Source organism: Muntiacus reevesi, chromosome 3 (assembly GCF_963930625.1).
Source record: "Muntiacus reevesi chromosome 3, mMunRee1.1, whole genome shotgun sequence".
NCBI lineage: Eukaryota > Metazoa > Chordata > Mammalia > Artiodactyla > Cervidae > Muntiacus > Muntiacus reevesi.
Genome location: NC_089251.1, coordinates 29930309 through 29955355, shown reverse-complemented (window position 1 = coordinate 29955355; position 25047 = coordinate 29930309). Strand labels below are relative to the sequence as shown.

The following is a 25047-nucleotide window of genomic DNA, read 5'->3' as shown; positions in this document are numbered from 1 at the left end:
TGCACAGCTTTTCAATAAAAGGCGCAAGAGGGAAGAAAATTCCAGGCTGGGAGGACATCATGTGTTAATAAGGGCACTGAGACATAAAAACTATCGCTTGTGATGTAATTTGGGCTTCTCAGGTGGTGCTAGTGGTAAAGAACCTGCTTGCCAATGCCAGGAGATGGAAGAGACACGGGTTTGATCCCTGGGTCGGGAAGATACCCTGTAGGAGGGCATGGCAATCCACTCCAGTATTCTTGCCTGGAGAAACCCATGGACAGAGGAACCTGGTGGGCTACAGTCCATGGGTTGCACAGAGTTGGACACGACTCAAGTGACTTAGCATGCACGCATGCATGATGTAATTTATTATTATGTACAAACCACTGGACTTGGGGTTTCACACTCAGGATTTTGTTTAACAAAAATAAAAGAATAATCATGAGGAGTACCTAATGAGCAAAGGTCTATCAGGTGCAGGATGGCTGAGTGATTGCCCATGTTCACAAAGCATTGCATCTGGACTCAACCCGAGTCTGGATGTTTTTGAAGCCATGTTGTTCTGCTGTTTACTGTACTTTGGGAAGAAACATACAAAAATGGAAGCACAGGCTGCCGCATGCACAGAGGGGAAACAAGAAAGGAACCAGTGTTTCTTTGAATGGTGTTCCAAAGACTGGGAACTTGGGTGGTTCCTCCCTTGGTTCAGATTTGAACTGAGACGGCAGGAGCAATATTACAGTCACAGAAAGAGCTCTGTAAACTCTGTCCCCACACATCTCTGTTTTCTTTTAATGCTGTGGGAAAATCTCATTTACTTAAAACAATGGAGGCTAATTAGCAATATTATTTTTTCACTATAAACAGTCTTATTTATACAAAATGGTCCAAAGCAGGCCCACAAAGGTTGCAGGCACAGTTGGCCTGTAATTAACATGACTGTTCAGGAGCAGGCCTTCTAGAGAGTATGCCGGCAGGAGGAATTTCTGCTCCCTTCATTATGGTGAAGCCTCCATTCTTGCTTAGTCCATAGAGGTGGGGGGGTGGGGGGGTGGTTCTCAAAGTATTACTTAACTCTCAATTACTTAATTCTCAAAGTATTTTCTTAACCCTAAATGCCCCACCCCACCTGGAGCTGCCACGGGGGCAGGTTTCCAGGAACTCCTGGGTCTACCTGGCTTTTATCCCTGTCAAGACTTCCCGAGAGGCCACACAGAAGCTGCAGCCGCGACCTAGAGATCTTTGCATTGCATCTGATGCTGAGCTCCCGGGAGAGGCTCTGGGTCCAGAGTCCGGCCGAGCCCTCTCAGTGCCCCAGTCCAGCCCCAAAGCATGTGGAACAGCAGTCTTGGAGGGCACAGGAGGCTCAGGCTTCTTAAGTGAGTCTCATTTCCCTACTGCCTTGAAGGATGCTCCTAGAAACGCATGGTCCCTGATGCACAGTCTGCAGCCCCAGGGCAGCCACGCCACAAGACACAGCCTTCTTGCACACATACAGATCTGTATGTGTGTGCACACACACCCTCAACCTACACACATGTACACAGTTTCTTCACTTCCTCTGGACACCCAGGGCTGGCATATGTGCACACCATGCTTCATTCTCCCCAAACATCTCCAAACCCCCTGAAGTACACGGAGGGGCAGAGCTGCCGTCACATGGAGAAGCCCCTGGTTGGCAGAAAGCCTCTTGAGCTCCTCAAAGACCAGGCAGCACTGCCCTTCACCCTCCTCTCTGAGCTTGGGGTGTCTGAGTTGCAGAGACATAGAGGGAGCTCTCCCCTGGGACTTGGGACTCCTCCCTGCCAGCTATGCTCCTCCCTTGGCCCACGTGCACACACGGCTGCTTCCTATCTTGACAAAAGTCCATCTCTCTCCAGTTGGGAGTCTGGAGCCAGGCCCTTCGCTCCAAATGCTCCTGGATTTGCAGAGGCCCGCAGCGACCAACAAACAACCTCCCTGCCTTGCCCCTTCTCCCAGGGCAGATGGTGGGGTGGGTGACCCTGGGGACAAACCTCCTCCAGTCCCACATCACATTCTGACCCCCAAACCACAGGCTCCCCCCCTGCCAGGCTGCCCCACATATTGGAAGCTCATCACTGTCATGGTTCAGTCTTGAAAGAAATGATTTAACCTCGAAAGCAAGCATAATGTGGCTTTTGACACAGGAGCCAGATGAAGTCTAGCTTTGGCCGTGTGGATCCCCTGATGGCCTGCTCACCGGGGTCTCACTCTTGACCCAGGAGCAGGAAGCCGGCAGGGTACAGAGGGTGTGTGGCCTCCGCCCCCCACCCGCCTCCACTCTGCTGCAAGTGAAGCACATTGCAAACGAGAGTATTTTTTCTGCTTGTCAGTGAGCCGTTGCTGTCTGTGTATTCCAGGAGGAGGCCATTACAGGGAGTTAATAGAGTTTTAAATTTGTTTTTAAATTTTATAACGCAATTCATCAAATTCAGCATCTGAGCACAGCATCCACGTTCAGACCAGGCAACATATGTCAAACTGGCCCGAGCTCTCCTCTACCCTTTCCACCACCCACCGCTCCCACCCCCAAATGAGGAAAGGTTAACTCTTTAGGGTAACTGCCAGGCACTGTCCCCAGATGGGGTGGGTAGAAAGGCAGCAGGGGGGGTTCTGGTCTGCCAGGGTCATTCTGGAATTAGCCCATGGAAAGGCTAGTGACTTATCTGAGAAGCTCTGGGCACCTTTCATGGTCAAGCATGATCGAGGCTGCCCTAGGCCTTAGTCATCGGGCTGAGGTGGCTACCTGGGTGTCACTGTGACGTGGTTCTTTCAGACCCACGTCTGTGATGGAGCAGGTATCAGGAGAACGGGGCCACATGCAGCGCACAGATGTGGAAAGCAAATGGTGAAGTCTGCTGGACAGGACAGATGGGAGCTTATTTCTGCTATTTTTCACCCAGAAGGGTTTCCTTCAAGGATGTGTTCGGCTGGACTTCGGATCACTGTTGTAGCTGGGGAATCTGTTGCTGCTGAGCTGGAAATAAATGAGACTGAAGGGACCACGGTTTTGTAAAGAACATCTTGGATTTCAGGATTTGCAGCAGATCTTCTGTATCATGAACCGCAGCCAATTTTGTCTTTTATTAAGTGTTAATAAGTGACTTTGGTTCTAGGGAAAATTCTGAGATAGACGTTTCTGGCAAGTGAAATCTTGTTGGTCTCAGAGGCAGCTGCAATAAAACAACTTCCTCCTATGGCGCTGGCAGCAGGACCTTCAGCTCATCGGGGGCACAAAGTCCCTAAAGGCAGTGTGCGTGGGGGGTCCCCTTGCCCAGCACATGGCAGCGGGTGGGTTGTGGGGATGGCACTCTCAGAACACCTCACCAGTCTGGTCCTGGCTTTGGTCTTCTTTGGAAACCTGCCTGTGGGTAACAGAACTCACAGGGAGGCTGCACCCCGGACCCAGCTGTCTGGGCGCAGGTCAGGAGTGGCCACCAGGTGGCAATAACTTGAGGTCACTACCGATTGCAGGCCCTGACGTGCTGGTGACAAGGAAGGGGCTTCAGGCAGGCTTCTGCAGAGCCCCAGAAACCATCCTCCGCCAACTCTCTGAGCATCCAGGTACCAACCTGAGCTTTGTACCTCTTGAAAGAAACAGACTGCAAATATAGAGCTAACCCTTCCCTGAAGCTGTGCACCCAGTTAAATGTCTTGTACTCATTCCTCAACTCCTGGGGGACTTCTGCCCCATGCTCTGTGCCTTTCCAGCTGGAGGCCCCATGCTCCCAGTCTGCATAGCTTCAGACATCATGCTGCTGTTTTTCACACAAAAAGAGAGGCCAAGAGGGGGTGGGGCCAGCACCCTGCATGTCCTCAGCTCTCCCGAGCAGATTTGGAAGCAGATGCTGAGGACTGGGCCCAGGTGGGATGTGGGACCAGGGTGGAGCGGGGCTTGGCTGTCGGCAGGGGCAGGGGATGGGCCAGGATGGAGGAAGAACATCTTGAGGTGAGGCAAGTCTTTTTGCATTCAAGGGCTTGCCGGCTTCCAACTTGCTACTTATTGCATTGACAAATATTCCACACGATTGAGGAACTATTTTCCAAAACAAAATGCTGGTATTCATCAGAAGGCGCGGGTTGTGCAGTGTGAACAATTCACTTTCGTTAAGTACCATATGGCCGCTGGTAGGAACACGCTAACATGTTTCAACAGTACAGCTGGGGTAGGGTTCCTTTATTCACCGTGCAGATGGCTCTAATTGACATCTCTCCTAAAACAGGTCTCCAGAATTTCTGTAGGATCATTAGAGTAATTAGTTATTAAATACCATCACCACTTTTAGAGAGAGGGTCTGATCCCTGGCAACGTTCCACCGTGATGGAATTGACAGGTCCCGGCGGAGGACCAGCCGTGGGAGGCACAACGGGAAGGGTATGTGAGCTCCTCCTTTTGGTGGCAAGGCCACGGGAGGACAAAGACTATCACTAATTCCAGAGTAGCCCCGGGGAGAGGACTCAAGACACCAGAGGACTCTGGACCAGGGCTCCAGAGCCATGCTCATCAGTTCTTCAGCTTCGAAACCACGCAGCATTAATCACTCAGCCTCAGTTTGTTCTTCCCTTAAATGGGACACTGCATGGGGGATCATGCTGGGTCTGTGGGAAAGAGAGGGGTCCTGGGAATGCACGTGCACCTAGGAGTTCTTCCAAAAAGTAAACACATGTATGGCTATTTGCAATATGGGTTGAGGAAATAGCCTTCACTCTGAGCTCTTTCCTCATTGATCGAGGGTTAATAGCATGACATTATTAGTTTAATTTCACAGTCTAATCAGTTTCCTGCATTATTGATCGGAGGACTTGGAGCAATTGCAATTTTGTAAAACTCTCGGCTGAGGGAATAATGCTAGGAGGCTCTCAAGCTCTCGGGGCCACACAAGGGCGTGCCTGGCCTCAGCACACAGCTGACCTAACAGAGGCCACGCCATTCACAGGTAAACTGCTCTCCACTGCTGGACCACGTGGAGGATCGGCGTTTCCAAACCCCACAGAGACCACGACCCAGTATCAGAAGTGGAGACCAGCCTCGGAGAAAGCAGCCTCTCCCAGGCAACACTGGAGCCCAAATCCACCTTGAATGCCATTCTGAGCCCCCAGCCGGCCTGGGGCTTCATTGTTAAACACCCCCCGTCAGCAGGGCCCCATCTGTGCGATGGATTTTTTTTTTTTGTCACTTTTTCAAATCAGAATAGAAACAATTTTTAGTCTATAATTATCATTTCTTTTCTCAACAGACAAATGTTTCCTTTTAAATTGTAGGGCGGAAAAAGCAAAGAACAACATTTTAAACCAAAAAGAAAGACTAAAATTAATTTCCTCTTTACAGAAAAATAAAATACAACAGCTCTAAGAAGCCAGGTTTTTCTTTTTTCCCAAAAGAGCAACAAAAGCAACAGTGCATTCACTGCCAGTACTAATGCCCGTTTTTAAGAGGCAAGTCCTTGAGGGGTAGTAGTGATGGAGTCTGCAGACCTGTCTCTGGGGTCAGTCCTTGGACCTGATCTCTTGGAGGAGGCTGGGCTGCTGCTAACACTGGAGATCACTTGAGATGAATCATCCAAAGCCCCCAGATCAGAGAGACAACTCAGGACTGAGGGTCTCAGGAGTCAGGGGCAAGGCCTGGGGTTGACCAGTTGGCCCTCAGTTTCCTCATCTCTGAAATGGGATTTTACATTTTCTATTTACGTCTTACAGACTTATTAGGAGGATCCTCTGGGCAAAGTGCTTTGTGACCCTGAAGCACTGAACAAATCCTGCTGCTTTCACCACGTAGCTGAGACTACTCAGACCCACTGTTAAGAAAGAAAGTCCCACTCAGATGCTTCCTCTGCCAGCGAGCTCCTCTGTCCACCTAGAAAAACCAGGTGGCTTTTCCCAGGTCCCCACCACATCCCGGCCCGCATGCTTGGCCAGCGTGCAGCAGGAGATCTATGAACAGGCCGGCATTTACTGAGTGCCCCCTCAGTGCCAGGTTTGGATGGGGGAGAAACAGTCTGCCTTTGAGATGCTGAAGAGCAGTTCACTGCGGCCGGTACAGAGCTTATTCCGGTGAGGAAGCGGCTTCCTCTGGGTGAGGAGAGTCAAATATTTCCTAGTCCACGTTAAGGAGTTTGGTTTCAGAATCAGCCAACGGAGGGTGAAGATAGCTCAACTCTCCTGGCACAGGGCCGCCCCCAAGCCCACCCTCCAGCCTCCTCAGTAAAGAAGGGGGCACAACTCACATCCATCAATGCGCTCTCCCAGTTCAGTGCAGTGACTGCTGACCCCACACTCATTCCTTGGCATAAACCCCTTCAGGGTCTTGCCATTACTCAGGGCCGTGCTGGTTAAGGTTTAACTGCCAGCTCTGGCAGAAGTGGGGGACAAAACAACAGAACCAGCTATACCCTGGTTCCTAGCGTTTGTGAGTCTCTGTTGTATAAATATCCCTACTTCAATTTCAAGCTACCAACAGGATGTCACAGAATGGAGAGCTGGGCTCTTGGGAGTAACCAAGCCTGCTGGAGCTCATCATACGCACCAGACTGGATGGGATATGGAGGGTAGGGCCACAGAGATACTGCTCCAAGGCCGCCGCTGCTCTGTGACCAGGAAGACTCCACGCTATCACGCAGCAGGGAGCAGAGCTGGCCAGCACACCGCTGCTCCCCATCTCTCCCTACTCTGATCCCCAGTGACTTTGATCCATCAGATCACATCCAAGTACCTCACCTGGCATCCAAGGCTTTTTGCACCAGGCACCACCTCAGCGTGCACACCAGACTCTTGTCCCTCTGTCCCCACAAAGCCCCCTAAGCCAGCCTCGCTGTCTCCTCATGGTTCCCAGTCATACCTGGGATGATCCTGCTCACAAGGTTCCCTCTGCCTGGCACCACCCCCCCACCCCGCTGCACTCCCTGATCAAACTCTGCCTGAGCTCTTCCTCTGATCGCCCCCAGCTCCCTGCACCTGTTGGCAGTGAACCCCGAGTGCCCCTGCCCGCCCCTGCCTGATGGCACTCACTGTGCACCTTCCTGGTGGAGCAAGGACTTTGGGCTTGCTGCTGCTCAGCGGATCCGCACTCCTCATGGTGGGCTCCCGATTCAAGGTTCTTCCTGCCCTGACTTTAGTCTCTGACCTTTGAAAACTCCCTCTCAAGGAAGCAGAGGAGGCCAAGCCTTAGTGTCCAAGGTCTGCGCTTCCAACGACAAAATGACCACGGGCCCAAAGACTCACTTGCCACAGCCGGGCAGGGCCGGAGAGATGGCTGGTTTCCACGGGGAGGGAGCTTAGTGGCTGCCCCAGCCGCAGTGGGACTCTCGTGGCAGGACAGGCAGGGCCTTGTGGCAGAGACACTGGATCCCTATAATGACCCCAAACAGGTGGAAAAAAGCAACTGGGTGTCCTGCATACCTGATAGCTTTCTAAAAATAGCCGGTGGGCCCTGGCTCCGCAGGCTCGCCTCTGGGTAGGGGCAGGGGCTGGTGGCTATTTGATCACTAAACTTCAGAGCAGTGAGGCAAGTTTCAGCTGGTTCTATACCTTGCCCTCCCCGCCAGGCTGAAGCAAGCTCAGCCCTGGGGTCCTGGGCCTGCCCATCACCTCCTACACAGCCCTGCCCCACCTCCCCGGGAAGGACGAAGGCGGACTGGCCAGGGCAGATGCCAGCGGGCTCCGGGCACCATTTCTTCTTGGCCAAGCGACCCGGGCACAGAGACATTCTCCTCAAACCAAGGCGCTGACAGCATCGAACAGAAATGTCACGGTCTGAAGCCACGTGGCGTAGGAGGAAGCAAGAAAAGGAGAGAGGAATTCTCCGGGCTGAGCCCCAGAGGTCTCCTCTGTGGGGCCAGGCAGAGGGGCAAGGGGTGGGTAGCAGAACAAAGGGAGCACTCTTTCCTTTCGGGGGCAGGCTGCGCCTTCTGCAGTTCCCCTCTGGTCCTTCCTCCCTCCTCCGTGTCTAGACGGAATACTCCTGGCAGCCTTAAGTCATGCATTTGGCCTCTGGTCCCCAAGGCCTGCACTGTGGCCACACCTGGGTGCTCCGCTGGCTCAGGGAAATCTTTTAAAAACAAATCCCACCAAAGAATCTAAAAAAGAGTGAGTAGATGTATATGGATAACTGGTTCACTTTTCTGTACAGCAGAAACTAACACAATGTGGTAAATCAACTATATCGCAATAAAAATTAATTTTAAAAAATCCCACTCATTAAAAGGCACAGTGTGGATTCTCAGAGGCCAGAATGCCAGCACATTTTGGCAATCACTAAGTCACCCAGCTGAGAACCAGTCTGAGAAGGTTAACGTGAAACATTATAGGGACTAAAATTACTTCCAAGATAGATCCCTGGTGAATATGAACTGTCCCCCTCACCGACCCCATACGGTTGGAATACCACCTTTCTAACCCTTTCAGTGAGAGGCAAGGAAACTGGGAGGCCTGTGGTTTCCTGGAACATTTTCATACCAAGGTGCTCCTCTCCCTCTGAAGTTCTTTGGAGACTCTTTTAAGCACGATTTTCTTACCGGGTCTTGGGAGAGACACAGAGCATTGCTTATTCTGAAAATATTGCAAGGCCAGCAAAGGAATGGAGCAGATAGAACGAGAGGGATTCCCGACACTGCCTATCCTCCGGATGGCCCCCAGCCCCTCTCAGCCCCCAGTCCCTTTTGACCCTAACCCCTCCCTCTCCTGGCTGAAAACCACAAGTATGCTTCCCCTCACTCTCCGTGCCGAGATCATATTGCTGAAATGTGATGCTTGGCCCACCGACCTGCCAGCTACCCTCGCACCAGGGCCCCGCGAGCACCCACGCATGAGCCGTGAACATCTATCACCATGACTCGGTAGCTGCGGCCCCGCCGTGCCCCTTGGCACCTCTCACGTGTCCCGGGCGGTGCAGCGTCTCCTGCTTCCTCAGCCCCTCTGAGCATCCATTTCTGCACGGAACCCAGGCAGACCCGGCTAGCACCCATGCCACTGTGGTGTCATCTGCCCTTCTGGCCAGCTTGGGGCTGGCGGAGTGGAAAGAGATGTAGATGAGGACCTGGGCACTGAGGAGCCGGACACTGGGTTTGGGCGGGTGCTGCCACTCCCTGGCAAACACATGAGATGGGGAGCAGGTCACAAGTCACCTCCCCCACTCCCTGGCATTGCTTCCTTCTCTGCAAAATGGGGAGAATTTGAGCCACTCTACCTACCTCACGGAGGTATTGCTGGGAGCCAAAGAAATGCCAGCTGGGGAAGAAATTTGGAAGAGTGCTAGTCAAAAAGTTCATTATCGTTACAGAGCAGGACTGAAGGTGTCCAGGCCAGCTCCCCCAAGGGGCAGCGAATCCTTTCTTTACGAGATGAGTACTTACTTCAAGGTTCCTGCTCCCTCTTTGCTAACAGGAATCGCAGGATCCTTGCCAAGTCTAAGCAGTACAATGAGCAAATAATCACTTGGATGAGAGAAGCCTGTTGAAATGTGTCTTTGCTGGGCACAAGGTTCAGCTGGCAGTTTGGCCTGAAAATCAGTACTCCCTGCTCAGCTCATTGGCTCTCGCAGGGAGATGGACTAAGCTAGACTCTGACGTTTCACAGTTCTCACTACGTACCCTGCACACAGTAGGGATTCAGACAACACTGGTCGAGCTGATTCCGGCAGAGGCAACTGGAAGTGTGAGAGGGCGAAGCCTTGTCCATTCAAATTGGAGACTCGGTAACGTGAAGCAAGGGGAAAATCCAAAATCAGACAGGACTTGAGGCTGTAGTGGGTGGGGCTGTTCATTCTGCAGCCTTATAGCTGAAAGGGATTTTGGGGGGTGGGGGAGCAGGGGGAGGGTGGAATTAACATACTTACTGTATTATGTTGCAGCAGTGATAAGACTAAAATTTAGGATTTTCTTAATGAGACTCCTGCATTCACTGGTTTTCCTTATCAGCACTGACAAGAACCATAGTTTAGCATTTCTGTCCTCTGCTTTAGAATGGAGGAAGGATCACCGGAGGGATTTGAAAACTTGCTCTGGAGAATAACTCTATGCACTCTTTTTGCTCTCCCAGCGGAATGCGGGTCCTCTGCCCCTGGTCCTCCCCAGATGCACTGAGCTCTGGATTCAGGCGACAAGCTTTCCCAGTTTGGAGTTTGTGGAATGAAGTGCACATTGGGGCTGGGGAGGGAACCAGTGGAAGTTAGAATGCCAGGCAGTTCGAAGTGCCTCTGCCCTTTCTCCTGCCCTAGGCTCAGGAAACCATCCTCCTTTCCCACCAAGTGTCCATAACCACCCCTGAGGGGCAGGTACACGGGTTCTAATGCTAGGCTCTCAGAGACAGCTCTAATGCCTGCCATGGCGTCAGCTCTTTAAGGACTGCGATCAGGACAGTGACAAAGTCAAGGCCATACCACAAGTCCTCACATCTACGTGGCACTTGCTGCCTCTGGGCAGTGGTGGAGACAGAGCCACACACCCCTTTAACAGGTGTGCAGCCTGGTGCTTAGAGATGGGAGCTTGTACTACCTAGAGAAAGCTGAAACTGGAGTCAGAAATAGAAGCTGGGGGTCCGGACTTTAGGCTGGGGTTGGAGGAGACTAGACCCCTTCCCAGGGTCTGGGCTTCAGGTTCCTCCTCTTGCACTCCAGATCCTTGGATCCCCTGGAAGTAGCCAGCCCACTCTGCAGGGGGACCTGAAAGGCTTGCCTCACCTTCACATACCACCCACTTGGTTGACTATCCAAGCCTGCAAAAAAGCATATTTTTTTTTCTGCAAAAAAACCATTTTTTAAAAAAAAATCAGATTTCAAAACAGTGAAAATTCCAGTTCACCCAGAGATGAGGAAGAGCTGTCCTTCCTTTATCTTCAACATAGTCACAAGTCAAGAACCTTAGAACAAGTAAAGTGGATGGCACAGGACAGTCCCAGCATCCTTGTTTGTAGCCTCTGAATGCTTCCTCTGCACACAGTTCAAACAAGCGGATCCTTAGCAGGAGAGGGGGTGCTGCTGCCTCAGGTAAGACAGGGATCAGAGCAAGTTTAACGGGTCAGAATGAGAAGAGAGGCAGAAACGTGGAGCAAAGGGGCACAACCGAGGCAAGCACAGCAGCCTTGGGGCCTTCAGTTCAGGCGCAACTCTCCTAACTGCTTTCATGGGCTGGACCCCAGAGCATCACGGCATCACTGCAGACTAAATGATATTCTTAAAGCCACAGAGTTTGGAATTCAACAGACCCTGTGTCCTGACTCTGACATTTATCATCTGTGTGTCCTTGAGCAGTTGGCTTGAGCTCTTGGAGCCTCTGTCTCCTCCTAAGCAGTGGGAGCACCCACTCTCAGCTGTGGGGAGGTGACGGCTGTCAGATGCTTCGAGGACCCTGCGAGGCCATGCAGAGAATGTGCGCTGATGTCCAACAGGCCTGGGAAGAAGGGAGTGTGTGAGCCTGCCCTTCAGAAGGATTTACCCAACGTGGTTAAGATAAGAAGAAAGTTAGGGTTTCACTGCGAGTGAAAGTGGCAGAGAGAAGCCCCAGAGGAGAGCAAGGGGAAGCATGGGCGGGCATGAAGACAGGCACCTGTGTGCCACCCCCGATGGGTGCCAGGCCTTGCATAAGGCGCTTGATGTGTGACCGGATCCCATCCTCCCACCCAGGCTGTACCTCTTACAAAACGCCACTTTACAGATGAAGGAGCTCATACAGGAGTGAAGACACTTTCCTAACTTAGGAAGCTGGGTCAGTGGGATCCAAATACAGGTTTATCTGAGTGCAAAGCCAGTTTCTCAACCCCTACCAGGCACAGGGAGGAAGTGGGGTGGGTGGGTGTCGAGCTTCACAGAAAGCCCATGGGGGGCTAGGGGGGAGGCATTTGCAGACACCTGGGAGGAGGTAGAGGCAGAGAGGAACAGCTGCTGGGCCTGAGGCTAGCAAACAGGCAACAAGGCTGGCGGCATGGACAGTTGCAGTGTACCAGGGAGAAGGCCTGATCCCCAAACTCCTGTGAAGTCTGAGTGTCAGTCCTGCCTGAGGTTTGTGACCTTTTTGTAAAATTAATTAATTAATTATTTTTGGTTGCACTGGGTCTTTGTTGCTGCACGATGGCTTTCTCCTTCTTTAGTTCCGGTGTGCAGGCTGCTCATTGCAGTGGCTTCTCTAATAGTTACCCAGTGGCATGTGGAATCTTGGAGAAGGGATCGAACTGGTATTCCCTGCATTGTCAGGTGGATTCTTAACCACTGGGACCACCAGGGAAGTCCTGTGATATGTTTGACGGGAAAGCAAGTCCACCTGGAAACTTCCAACACATGAACCTCTTTGCTCCAAGGCTGCTCTATAAAAGTCCTTTCTCTTCCTCCTGCAGGTAGGGCCAGACAGGAGGTCTTGGGCCCACAGCCTTCTCCAGGGGTCCTTCTGGGTTGCAGAAAGGAGGGTCCTCTGGGGGAGCCCCCTGCATTAGCCCCCTCCTCCACTACACACCCCAGCCCCAGGATCCTTGACCCAGATGGCTGACAGGGAAGAGGACAGACGGAATCCTCCATCATAAACTTTTCTAATTCTCATCACCTGGATTGTGTACCCAGCAAAGAAACATACCTACAAAGAAAATGCTGGCATGAGGGAGAGGAACTTTTGTAAAATGCTGGCAGTGATCAGAATTTGTATCCAGAGAAAAATGACAATTGTGAAAACCTATATACAGACTGAACTCTAGTTTATGATAATGTAACATTTCCAGCAATAATATTCGGGGAGGAAAGAGAGATGAAAATGAACTGAACTTTATTCGGGGATCTCATTTCTATCAGTCCCGTTCCTTTTGCTAAAATACGGAAATCTCTATAATGAGGATTTGTGTTGTCCTAAAGAAAAAAAATGTGTGAAAAATTGACCTTACTAGCATGGGAAAACTTTTATATGCTGTAATACAGAAGTTTGTTTCCCCTTAAGAGTGGAGGTATGTAAATAATTCACTGAAAGAAAAGATGTGTAATTAATCACTAGCGTCTACGCTTCCTAGTGCACTCTTGATGGTCTCACGGTCTCCTCGGGATCCAAGGAACAGAAGTCAGGGCAGTGACCTGGCCTTGACCACCAGCAAGGGGCAGGGGGTGTGCTAGAGAGCGCACTCTTTGGATTCTAGCACATGCAAACAGGCATGCTCTGTCCTCTCCCCATCACCCACATCCAAGGTTTTAATTGGCTTTACGTGGTTATTGAATCAGAGAAGGGCAGGCTGAAAGGCCCCTGTGGGCTTCTCTCCCTCCAACCCTTCCATTTCACAGATCAGGACTCTGAGGTCCTGGGAGACACAGGCACTTGGCCCAGATGCCATGAACTACAGAGGCCAAGCTTGGGAAAATTACCACAACGCACACCCTCACCCAGTACCCAATTCTGAGGGGGGCATCTGGCCCTCCCTGGGCTGAAGTGTGTTGATGGAGAGCTTCGCCTCCCCTGGAGTGGCCGCTGATCTCCTTTAATGAGACATAGAGACCTTCAGCTTCATCCTGAAACTCCCTTACCTGGTTTTTCTCCCAGGTGGGTGATATTGAGAGGTGATTTAAAAAATTTATTTATTAATTTTTCCTTCTTGGCTGTGGCATGTGGGATCTTAGTTCCCTGACCAGGGACCGAACCTGTCCATCTTGCATTGGAAGCTCAGAGTCTTAACCATTGGACCAGTAGGGAAGTCCCTTGAAAGGTGATGTAATGCTGACAAACCCCTCTGCTGATAACCCTCAGGCAGGGTGACACCCTGGTCCTGTCATGGGGCTGGCTTGGGCTGGCTGAGTGTTGAGCAGCTGTCCAGAGGCCGTGGCCCACTGGTCATCAAGGAGTTAACAGAGGGCATTTTCTGGGGCTTAGCTCGCAAGTGGGAATACCCTAGGCCGGGAGGAGGGGGAGGAGGAGGTTTGGGGAGAGGTCAGGGGACAGGGGCCCTGAGGATCTCAAAGATTGAGGAGGTGCGAGCAGGAGCTTGCTGCAGACAGGGTCTTGGATGGGGCTTTGGGGATGGATGGAAGAGGCCTGACGGCAGTATAGGAGCAGAACAAGAGGTCGGCTGGCCCAGGGCGGGGGTCCATGCGTCCCCCTGGGCAACTGCAGCTCCCCCCAGAGCCTCTGTGCACAGGATGCTTAGAGTCTCTAAACAGCCCTGGGCCCTGAAAGCCCATCTCAGGGCGCTGTGCGTAGGACCCCCGAGATGAGCTCCCAGTTCACTTGCTGCCTGCTGGCTCTGGCCCTTACTAGGCTCACAGGCCAGGCCTCTACCTGCACCCAAGAGCCACTAATCAAAGAAAACATGGCTCTCAGAGCTGAAGGGGATGGGACACTTTGATTCCTGACTTGCTCTTAGCATCTCAGCTCCACAGACCACCCAGGGTCACTCTCTTGGGGCACAGTCGCTGGCTCCAGGATCCTGGGGGCAGGAGAGGGGAGGGGAATAGCTGTGGGTGGGGTGGGACTGAGCTGGGAGTGACTGTGGAGGGTGGTCTGTTGCCAGGGCCCAGGACCACAGCCACGGGTTGGGTGGGCAGCTCTGGCTGGGCTGGGTGGGCAGCTCTGGCTGGGCATGAGAGCAGGGTACAGACAGTGCCTGGTGGAGGCTAAGAGGTTTTCCAGTCACTGGTGAAGGCCCAGAGTGTGCCAAGGTGCGGGGCATGGCACTCCAGGATGGCTGAACTGGGGGCTGGGTCTGGGAGGAGCTCACCCAGGGATGGAGGAGACGTAGAGAGTCAGTGGAGTCCCATTAGGAGGAAAATGGAAACCACGAGTCTGGTATCCACTCTGTCTGCATGTGGAAGAGATGCGAGAACTTGGAAAGGCTGATAATTTCAAATTTTCTATATATTGAGTTCTTTTTAAAAAATTCTGTCAATCTGCTCATCTTGCTAAGTTTAAAGAAAAAAGAAGTCTGCAGATGGCAGGCCCCTGGACCAGAAGAGAGAAGCTAAGAAAGGGTGCTACTTGCCCTGGCCCTTGGACAGCAGAGAACAGGAGACATGCCCAGCACACTCTGCATGCCTCCTCCCTATGGCCTTGTGGCCTCAGATCCACGAAGCAGCTGAACTGGAATAGACAGAGGCACGGCAGTCCCCAGACCCCCAGCCCACTCTGCCTCTTGCTCCCTAAAGCCCTATGATCCGCTACAGTCAGAGCCATAAATGTGGATGCTCATAGGTCAGGAGACCAGGCCCTGCTGAGTCACCTGAGACCAGACCTTGAAGGCCTGGGAAGCGGGGGTTCTATGTACTAATTCCTCTTCAGCTTCCCCAGGGCCCAAGCCAGGCCCTGACCAGGGTCCTGGTGGATTTGCTGGTTGGCCAACTGGCCCAGGGTCTACCCACTTCCCAGGCCCCAGCTTGTAAAAAGCTTGAGTCCTAAAAAGTCCACTGGGGATATGTGGCTGGTAACTCACATTGTACCTGCTTGCAGAGTTAAAGCTGTCCGTAGTCATGGGCCTGTCTGGCTCCACCACGGAGGCTGAGATCATAATCTAGCTCGCTGAGGGAATCAAAGCCCAGGTCTGTCCCGGGGGAGGGGGTGGGCAGGCTGGGTGGGAGGACGAAGAGAGGGAAGAGGTCCCCCTTGTTTCTTGGTGTTGGTGATGAGTTTGGCCAATTTTGCATTCGTATGTGTGCTTGTGTGTAAGTGTGTAAGTCTAAAGGTAGACTTGTTGAAATCAACAGATCTGCAAACAGTGACACTTGACCTTGATAAGTGCAATTGCCAGGCTGCATGCAGGGGGTGCCATGTGACCAGATGCCCCCGGTCAGCCAGTAGCTGCCCATGGCCCTAGAAGCAAGGGTCTCCCAGAAGGGAGACCCTGTCTTGTCTTCTCTGCCTACTTGCTCTACTGCTCTGCTGGCCAGGCTGGACAAGACAGGAGGGATCCATATGTTACCTTGAATCCCAGGTCCAGGAGCCTTGGAGTTATGCTAAGGGAAGAGCACTTGGGGGCTTCCCTGATGGCTCAGTGGTAAAGAATCCGCCTGCCAATGAAGGAGATGCAGCTTTTTCCCCTGATCTGGGAAGATCCGGGAAGGCCACAGAGCAACTAAGCCCGTGTGCACCACAACTATGAGTGTGTGCTCTAGAGGCCCTTCTCCTCAACAAGAGAAGCCACCTCAATGAGAAGCCTGCACACCACAACTAGAGCTTAGCTCCTACTTGCTGCAACTAGAGAAAAGCCTGCCCAGCAGTGAAGACCCAGCCCAGTCAAAAATAAACAAAGAAATAAAATTATGAAAAAACAAAGAGCACGTGGAGGGCAGAGAGTTCATTTAAGCCCTGACTGACATGACTGCATGTTAGAGCAAGTTCATAGATGGTGCTCAACAAAACCACACTCATAATAAAGGAAATAAGTCAGAGAAAGACAAATACTGTATGATATCACTCACATGTGGAATCTAAAACAATGCAAACTATGGAATATAACAAAAAAGAAATGGACTCACAGATATAGAGAACAAACCAGTGGTTACCAGTGAGAAGAGAGGAGGTAGCGGGGCAAAAGAGTGGTAAGGGATTAAGAGACACAAACTATTAGGTATAAATCAGCTGTAAGAATATATTGTACAGCATGGAGGATATAGCCAATATTTCATAGCCATAAATGGAGTATACCTTTAAATATTGTGAATCACTATATTGTACACCTGTAATATATAATACTGTACAACAACTATACTTCAGTAATAATTTTAAGAATAAAAACACTAAGGGTAACGGGGCACCAGCTCCGTGTTGTTTAGCTCTGTGTCTGTGAAGGCCAGGGCTTGGGCAGTCACACCAGAGCTTATAGTTTGAGGCTTGCAACTGATTGTTTACCTTGTCAAGAAAGCATGCTTGTGGGGGATAAATATCAGTCCTTAACATGAGGCCAGGCCTCTTCTGAGCTGGCTCACTTGGAGCCTCCATGAGAACACCTGCTCTGTGTTCAGATCCCGCTGGGGCTGGAGTCCTTTTCCCATGCGAGTGCTCAGGTCCTGGGGGAATAGGCTGGACAGACACCCGATGCCTGGGCTGTGCAAGGAACTGTGCAGGGGTGCAGCTTCATTGAGGAGCCGTCTATGAACTCGCTGTAACTGCAGTCGTGTATAATAGGGCTTAACTTGAGCTGTCTGCCCTTCACATGTTCTTTGAGCTTTAGTGCAACTTCGATGTAGAACCACCCTTGCCATGGGCCAGACGTTGTGCCAGGGATGTTAGACAACTCAGTGTTTTTCCCTTTAAGTGGGGACAATCATAGTTTATTGTAACTGTGATAGAGTTATTTCGGGAGAAAACACGGGGAGCCTTGGGGAACCCCAAGGCCCTTGGGCACAACTAGAGAAAGTCTTCCAGGGGAGATGGTGGCTGAACTATTTCCAAATCAGGGAAGCTGGGGGAGGTGGACGTTTTAGGCAGAGAAAACCAACTTAGTTATGAAAACAGAGGCAAGAAGCTGCTTAGCGTGTTGAGAATGGAGATGGGCGTGGGGTAAATGGTGCAAAACAGACAAGGGGGAGGGAGGAGGTGAGGCGGGAGATAGAAACCTAGACATGGCCCCCAAACACCAACTGGGTCGTAGAGGACCAGGCGACTGGCAGGGGCTCCTGCTGAGAATAGCTAAGGGCAATGACGGTCGAGCTGGGGAAGAGGGAGAAAGTGGAGAAATAAAGTGAGGTTTTGGTAAGACTTGGCAATCGACTAGCTGTTGAATTCATTCACGAGAGGGCTCTGTGTGCTGAGCTACTGCTGGGGTGAAGGCGGCGTGGTGTCTGGGATGAATCCCAGTTTTTAGGTTGGAAAGACTGGGGGATGGTGGTGAAATTCTACTGAGATTGAGAACATGGGAGGAGGAACCAGTTCGAGGATGACTTTGATGCAAGCTGAGGCATGTCAAGGCTGGGCGGGTTGTACCCAGGTAAGGTGAGCAGGATGGAGCCTTCCAGATGGGGGAGCCAACAGATTGAACACAGTGTGGACAGATGGAGTGTGGTCCATTCCAGCCAAGGAGAAACTCGACCCTCTTCCTGGAGTCCAGATGTTGGAGTCATGAGGACGAGAGACCACCCACCATGCCCCAGACAAGGCCTCTCTCCCCAACAGGGTCTTAAAGAAATCAAGACACATCAGTGATCCACTGATTGACTGATTCGCTGTGTGTCTTGCGTGTCGAGATCCAGCCTTCGTGGCCAAGTAGCTTCTTATTCCAATTTTGCAGACAGAGGCGCCAAGAATTCTGCCGGCGTCTGTCCCTGGACCCCCGCTGTCAGGCCTCCTTGATGACGCCGAGTGGGCACTTGTCAGGATGGGCGAGACTGAGGGCAGAAAACTGCCGGGGCGTCTGAGGCAGTTTCCAGGGAAAACCATCTGCCCAGCTTCCTGTGGGGCTGCGGCCGCCAGCCCACCCCTTGCTCGGCTCCCGGAGGCCACTTTCGGGCTCTCTGGTCCGGGGCACCATGGAGCCAAGGTCGCTGCTGCTTGTTGCCTTCCGCTTTGGTCTCTGAAGGAGCCTGGAAGGTTCCAAGGCCAGGGAAAGTGGTAAACCTGGTGCACCCACCGGTCCTCAGATGAAAAACAGGTGATTGCATTTCACACTCCTCCGAGGCTCCCCAAACCCACTCCCTGGCAGCATAATTACAGATGCCTCCCTCCTTACAAACCCTGCCTACGCGCTGCATAAAGGAATACAATTTCTGGCTGTCCAAATTACAAGAGACCATAATGCACAAAAGCAATAAACACAGGTTCTAACAGCAATCAGATACCACTTATCGTAAACAATGGTTTTTGTGATTTATTGTGTTTGAAGCAGGTTCAGCATTACTCCTTAGAAGATTTGGTTATTCTTATTTTCAAGCAGAGCTGCCGGCAGCCAGCTGACGTCAGAAAAAATTGCTCAAGCGCAGCGGATTTTAAAAATAGGGCCAAGGCGGTGTTCAAATAATAATAATAGAAAAATCAGGGTGGCTGTAGGCTGATGTGAAAGTCTGAAGGCAGGGCTATTTGGGCTTCGCAGGCTCCCCCGCCACAGCCCATGCATTCTCCATGGGTCCTGCCTTCTCACTTCCAGATGCCCAGCACTTCCGATTCCTCCCGCTGTCCTCCTGTCCCCGAGTGACATGGGAGGGAGGAGGAGACTAGTAACCAGAGTGGGGCAAGGAACAGTCTGGATAAACACATGTTCAATTTCCCAGCTCAAGGCCTCCAGTTAGCGCTGGTAGTCTGATACTGGGAGAGTGCAGAAAAGTCAGGTTCAAACAGTGCATTTGAGTGAAGTCTCTAAGGATTATCCAAAAGGACACTGGCCCTGTTCTGGCGGGAGTGGTCCCTTCTCATCTGGACCCTGTCCTGTCCACTCTGCAGGGAAGGGGCTGAGGATACTGTCGGGGGACCAGTGGCAAGGGACCAGTGCAGAAGGCAAGGAGGATGCCCAGATTAGAGCAGGATCAGGAGGTTAGGAGACATCCTAGGATTCTGAATGGGAATTTCAGAGGATCTGGAAGGAGGGCAGCCCCACCTACCAGGGAGCACTGCTTTTATTAGTCTTCTCTAGAGGGTTTCCTTAAGATTGTTTGCACACAAAAAAATCAGATTTAGAGAATTAATCTACAATGGACTTCCCAACTGGCTGGATGGTAAAAATCCACTTGCTAATGGAGGAGACGCAAGGGATACAGGTCTGATCCTTGGGTTGGGAAGATTCCCTGGAGGAGGAAATGGCAACCCACTCCAGTATTCCTGTCTGAAAAATCCCATGGACAGAGGAGCCTAGTGGACTATAGTCCATGGGGTCACAAAGAGTTGGACACAACTGAGCAAGTGAAAATTAATCCACAAATAAGAGTCAAGGAGTTCTGACACTTGGACCTACCCCCCCTCCTCAAATTTAACATTTCATCATGAGTTTAAAGTGCAGGAACAGGGAAGAACTTGCTCTGGTGTCACAGGGAGATGCTTGAGAAGTACTGGGCTCCCAGGAGGAGCAGCAGGGTCCATCACACATGGAGCCCGCCAAGGGTGAGTGGCAGTGGCCTGCAGTGAGCCACCTGGGCTGTGCCCACCACCCATGCACTGGGGCTTGGTTCTAAGGGTAGTTGAGGCAGAGCCAGTAGTATGTATCAGGGCCGTTGCCTCACAGGAAGCAGAGCTCCTACTGCAGGAACAGATAAGTCATTTGAACAGGCTATTCGTTCCCAGAATCTCCAGAAACTGGCAGATTAACCAACACACAGTGACCTTGGGATTGAAGATGTTCACTCATGTGCACACACACACACATGTGCACACATATATACATGTGCACATATACACATGCATGCACACAGTCCATGGCTAGCCTCTTGCAGGAAGGCTCAGACCTGCACGGATGGCTGATGCTTCACTTCAGTCCGGGGGGCGAAGTTCTCTTACCTCAGCTTGGAGCAGAGAGTAGAAAAATCACTGAGCTATATAGATCATGATAAGGAAATGGATTTGTTAGTGACTAGCCAGTCCCCAGAGAACAACCCTGATATCTTGTTTGAAGTAAATCTTAGAACATCACTCACCCAGGTGGAAAAAATATATATTGATTGCTACCATTTATTGCATCCTTATATTCCAGGCACTATTCGAAAGTCCTTTCATAATTAACCTACTTAATGCTCACCACAGAACTATGCCAGAGGTATTATTATTCTCCCTATGGTACAGATGAGGGACCCTAGACCCAGGGAGGAGGGTGACTTGCAGGGTGACCCAGCTGGGAAGTGTGAACACAGCCCAAAGTCTGCAGGACTCTGTGCTTCCTGTCTTTTCCAGGCCTGACTTAGTTCTTTCCATATAGTTTCCTGTCATGAGTTCGTGGACCAGGAACAGTACACAAACAGGAAGACAGGTGGGATGAATGTCACTTAGAGCAACAACATCCACACCCACCTGCTGGAGTCAGAAATACCAAACCATCTTGTTCACCAGCTGAGTCACCCCACCAGCCATGCATTTCCCTCCAGAGATGAAGCTATCAGGTCACAGACCACACAGAATGCCCTGAACCTTGAAGTCGGCAGCCCTCTGCTGAGTGTCCATGTGTCAGACACGGATTATCACAATCCAAGACAGCGAACAGGAATTCCAGAGAAAAACCCAAATTTGCTTTTTGATAAAGACAAAAGCGATACAGCTCAAACGTATGCTTAACAGAGAGGCGAGTCTTTCTATACATCCTCACATCTTTCAGCATCCTTGTCCTTTCATATTTCTAGTCCTTGGCCTTGAATTGCTTCTGTGTGCAGGAAACATGACAAACACCACCTCTGCGACTCCTTCCCTGACACTTCCCGCTTCAGGGAACTGCCTTCCTTCTCATCACCAGGGCACTTTGTGTTGTTCAGTTGGTCACTGATTTAAGCATATTGCATCCTATTTTCTCTGATTATTTCATATAGGGCTTGTTTCTTTGACCAGAGAGCTCCTTGAAGGCTGAGCTGTGTCATCCTCATGGCCACTCTCTCCTTTCTGCTTACACACACACAGACACACACACACACGAACACACCAACTTCAGAGGGGACCAGAATCAACTGGAGAGCTAACTGAGCCTATTTTAATGTTGAATCCTGAGACGCACCTCTTGAGGCTTTGATTCAGTGATTCTGACCTGTAACTCACATTTTAAGCCAGTGCCCTAGACGCTTCTGAAGTTGGCCGGCAGGTTCACGGTTTGGGGAATGTGGCTATCTTGTTACCCCAGGACAGCACCTGTACGGGCTGAACTGTAGCCTCCCCAAAAGAACATGGTGAGGTTCTAGCCCCTCAGTGACTCAGAAAGGGACCCTATTTAGAGACGGATTATACAAACATAATTCAATTAAAATGAGGCCATTAGGGTGGGCTCTAATCTAACAGATGGGTGTTCTTATCGGAAGAGGGAATCTGGACACAGACAGACATGGAAGGAAGAGGGTGTGAAGACGCGCGGGTGTGTAAACGTGGCTGTCTACAAGCCGAGGAGGGAGGGCTGGAACAGAGCCTTCGCTCAAAGTCCTCAGTAGGAACCAAGCCTTCAGGCACCCTGATCTTGGACTTCCGGCCTCCAGAACTATGAGAAAATAAAGTTCTGTTCTGTAAGCTGCCCAGTCTGTGGTACTTTGTTAGGGCAGCCCAGCACTAGTAATAGAGGATCCCGGAGGAGGAAACCCACTCCAGTATTCTTGCCTGGGAAACTCCGTGGGACAGAGGAGCCTGGCGGGCTGCAGTCCATGGGTGGCCAAGAGTCGGCCATGACTGAGCAACTGACTTTCACTTTCATAGCACATGTTTTGCAGATCCATTTTTGGGGGGGCCCAAACTCATCTCTGTCAAACTTTTGAACTGCCCTGAGTTCTTCACCAGCCATTCCTACCCCAGGGCAGTGACCTGCTGTTGCCTGACCATCCGCCAGGCCCGACTCAGCATCCTGGCATCGGGGCAGGACACGGCTTGAGAAGGCATCTCTCACCCACCCCATACCCGCCTGGCCTTGGGATTGAGCCATAGCACCTCTCCCAGAACACGGGAGTTACCCTCCTGCGGAGCTCCTCTTGTCACTGACACAACAGATGCTTGCTAAGCTCTGCTCTCTGGGGCCAGATGCCACCTAGCTCAACACCACTTCTTCTGAGAGGGTGTGACTGTCCCTCCCCGCCACCAAGAAAAGCCCGGAGTTGTCACCTGGGGACATTGGCTGGTGACAGACCGGGGCATGTGGGCAGACCCTCAGGAAGCTGGTACGTCAGCTCGTGTCAGCCTCTGTCTGGGAGACAGCAAGGCCTATGGAAGCTCTGCTCACTGTCACCCACATCATGTCTGGGGTGGTCCCACAGAGCAGCCCACATAGAGCTTGGATGCTCACAACAGGGGTGGGGTCCTGGGACACCGGCTCTGCATGCTGGGGGGATGTGGTACACCCCCAAACCTTGGCAGCCATAGTGGGCCAAACTTGGTTAAAACTCCTCCCCCTTCAGGACATCTCGCGTGCTTCTCAATTCATGCCTTGCCACAACGACTAGAAATAAGCCTTTCTGCAGGCAAGATTTAAACGAGCTCTCCTGTCACGGAGCACATGGCCTCACACTGAATAAAGGGTCTTTAGAATGCTCTCAGATCCACCCTCTTCTCATTTCCTTCCCTCCCTGATCCTGTTTTCTCCCTGGGGTATGGGTGACTGTGCAGCCAGTGTGATTAACTCAGCCGGGACGATAATCTCAGGAAGGAATGGAATGGAAATCATTTTCGGAATATAAATCAAATAGGATTTCAGTTGAAGTTATTTAAAAGAAATTAATTGACTTGTACTCGCCACAATACACTGATAAGAGTTCATTGCCAGGCCCATCAGGAGTAATGAAAAAACAGTTAATAAAATTCAGCTGTCAAAAGCAGCCTGCGCTAGGCTCTCCGGGGACCCTCCACAACCCCCTGGGTCACAGAGGGTGGAGCCCACTGGTTGGCAGGGGCCATGAGCAGGCTTTGCTATATTTTTCTCTCGTGCGGATTACTTGACTTTTAATACTATAAGATTCTCAGGGCTGAGGCTCTTTCTCAAGCTGCTTTGTATTTCTATACATCCCTCTGCACATTCTAAATCACAACCCAAGGAAGGATGTGGGCTAGATAGGAATATTTTTGCATTCATTCATTTTTATTTTCCACTTGCAAGGCCTTCTGAAAAGATATTTCTCCTCCCCCTTATTGACTGTGAATGACCTTAAGGAGGAGGGAGTGGTGATATTTAATTAAAGACATCTTTGGTTCCTCTCCCCCACTCTCTCCCAAAACCATGGACGAGAATAAGTTATGAATTTGGAAAAAAAAAAAAAAGAAAGAAAGCCACATGCACGCAAAGATGAAGAAAGGTGAAATCTCCACACTGAAGTTCAATGCAAGACCTTGGGCTTGGCGGCTGGCCCATCGCCCCACACTGCACTCCGCAGCCCACGTGGGTATGATTCAGCTTTCTCACAAAGATGTGAGTCCTTGCAATGCAGAGATAGAAACTGCCCTGTGTCCCTAAGACTCCACAAGCCACAGTCCTTCCAGCCACTCAGAGCAGTGGCTTCCTGCGCTGGGCTTCTCTCCTGATCATTTTCATTGTATTTTGTAGCGGCTACCACATGCCAAAGAATTGATGCTTTCGAATTGTGGTGTTGGAGAAGACTCTTGAGGGTCCCTTGGACTGTAAGGAGATCAAACCATTCAATCCTAAAGGAAATCAATCCTGTATATTCACTGGAAGGACTGATGCTGAAGCTGAAACTCCAATACTTTGGCCACCTGATGTGAAGAATTGACTCACTGGGAAAGACCCCGATGCTGGGAAAGACTGAAGGCAGGAGGAGAAGGGGATGACAGAAGATGAGACGGTTGGATGGCATCACCGACTCAATGGACATGAATCCGAGCAAACTCAGGGAGATGGTGAAGGACATGGAAGTCTGGCGTGCTGCAGTCCCTGTGGTCAGAGTGTGACACGACTTAGCGACTGAACAACCACCACCACAGGCCAAAGACCATTCTAGACACATTACAGTGGCTCCTTTAATTCTCATAGCAGCCCTACAAGGGGGTGCCTACAGTGTACCCTCAAATTCATGAGCTGAAGTCCTAACTCCCAAGATGATATGTTCAGAGGTGGGGCCTTTGGAAGGTTGTTAGGTTTAGATAAGGTCATGAGATTACAGCCTCCTGGAGTGAGATGAGGCTTCTTCCCTGATAGCTCAGTTGGTAAAGAATCCACCTGCAATGCAGGAGACCCTGGTTCAATTCCTGGGTCAGGAAGATCTGCTGAAGAAGGGATAGGCTACCCACTTCAATATTCTTGGGCTTCCCTTGTGGCTCAGCTGGTAAAGAATCCGCCTACAATGCGGGAGACCTGGGTTCGATCCCTGGGTTCATCCTGGGTTGGGAAGATTCCGAGTGAGTTGATGGGATTAGTGTCCTTGTAAGAAGAGACCAGACAGCCACATGAGGCTACCATTCGAGGACAAAGGGAAAATGTTGCCATCTTTAAGCCTCGAAGAGAGAAACTGACCAGAAACTGACCAGGGGACACTGCAATTTTGGACTTCCAGCC

General features: G+C 51.2%; 1 protein-coding gene across 3 annotated transcripts in view; it reads right to left on the bottom strand.

The window, feature by feature from the left end:
- Window positions 1-25047, bottom strand: part of KLHL29 (kelch like family member 29) — a 327657-nt gene that overhangs the window by 176679 nt on the left and 125931 nt on the right. Inside the window, exon 1 of one of the 3 annotated variants that reach the window (XM_065928632.1) lies at window positions 7009-7130. The exons of the other annotated variants lie outside the window; for them this stretch is intronic. Within the exon in view, the coding sequence (XP_065784704.1) occupies window positions 7009-7074 (66 nt within the window). The 5' untranslated portion in view covers window positions 7075-7130. Of the gene's footprint in view, window positions 1-7008; window positions 7131-25047 lie in introns of those variants that run through there. 3 annotated transcript variants of the gene reach the window in all.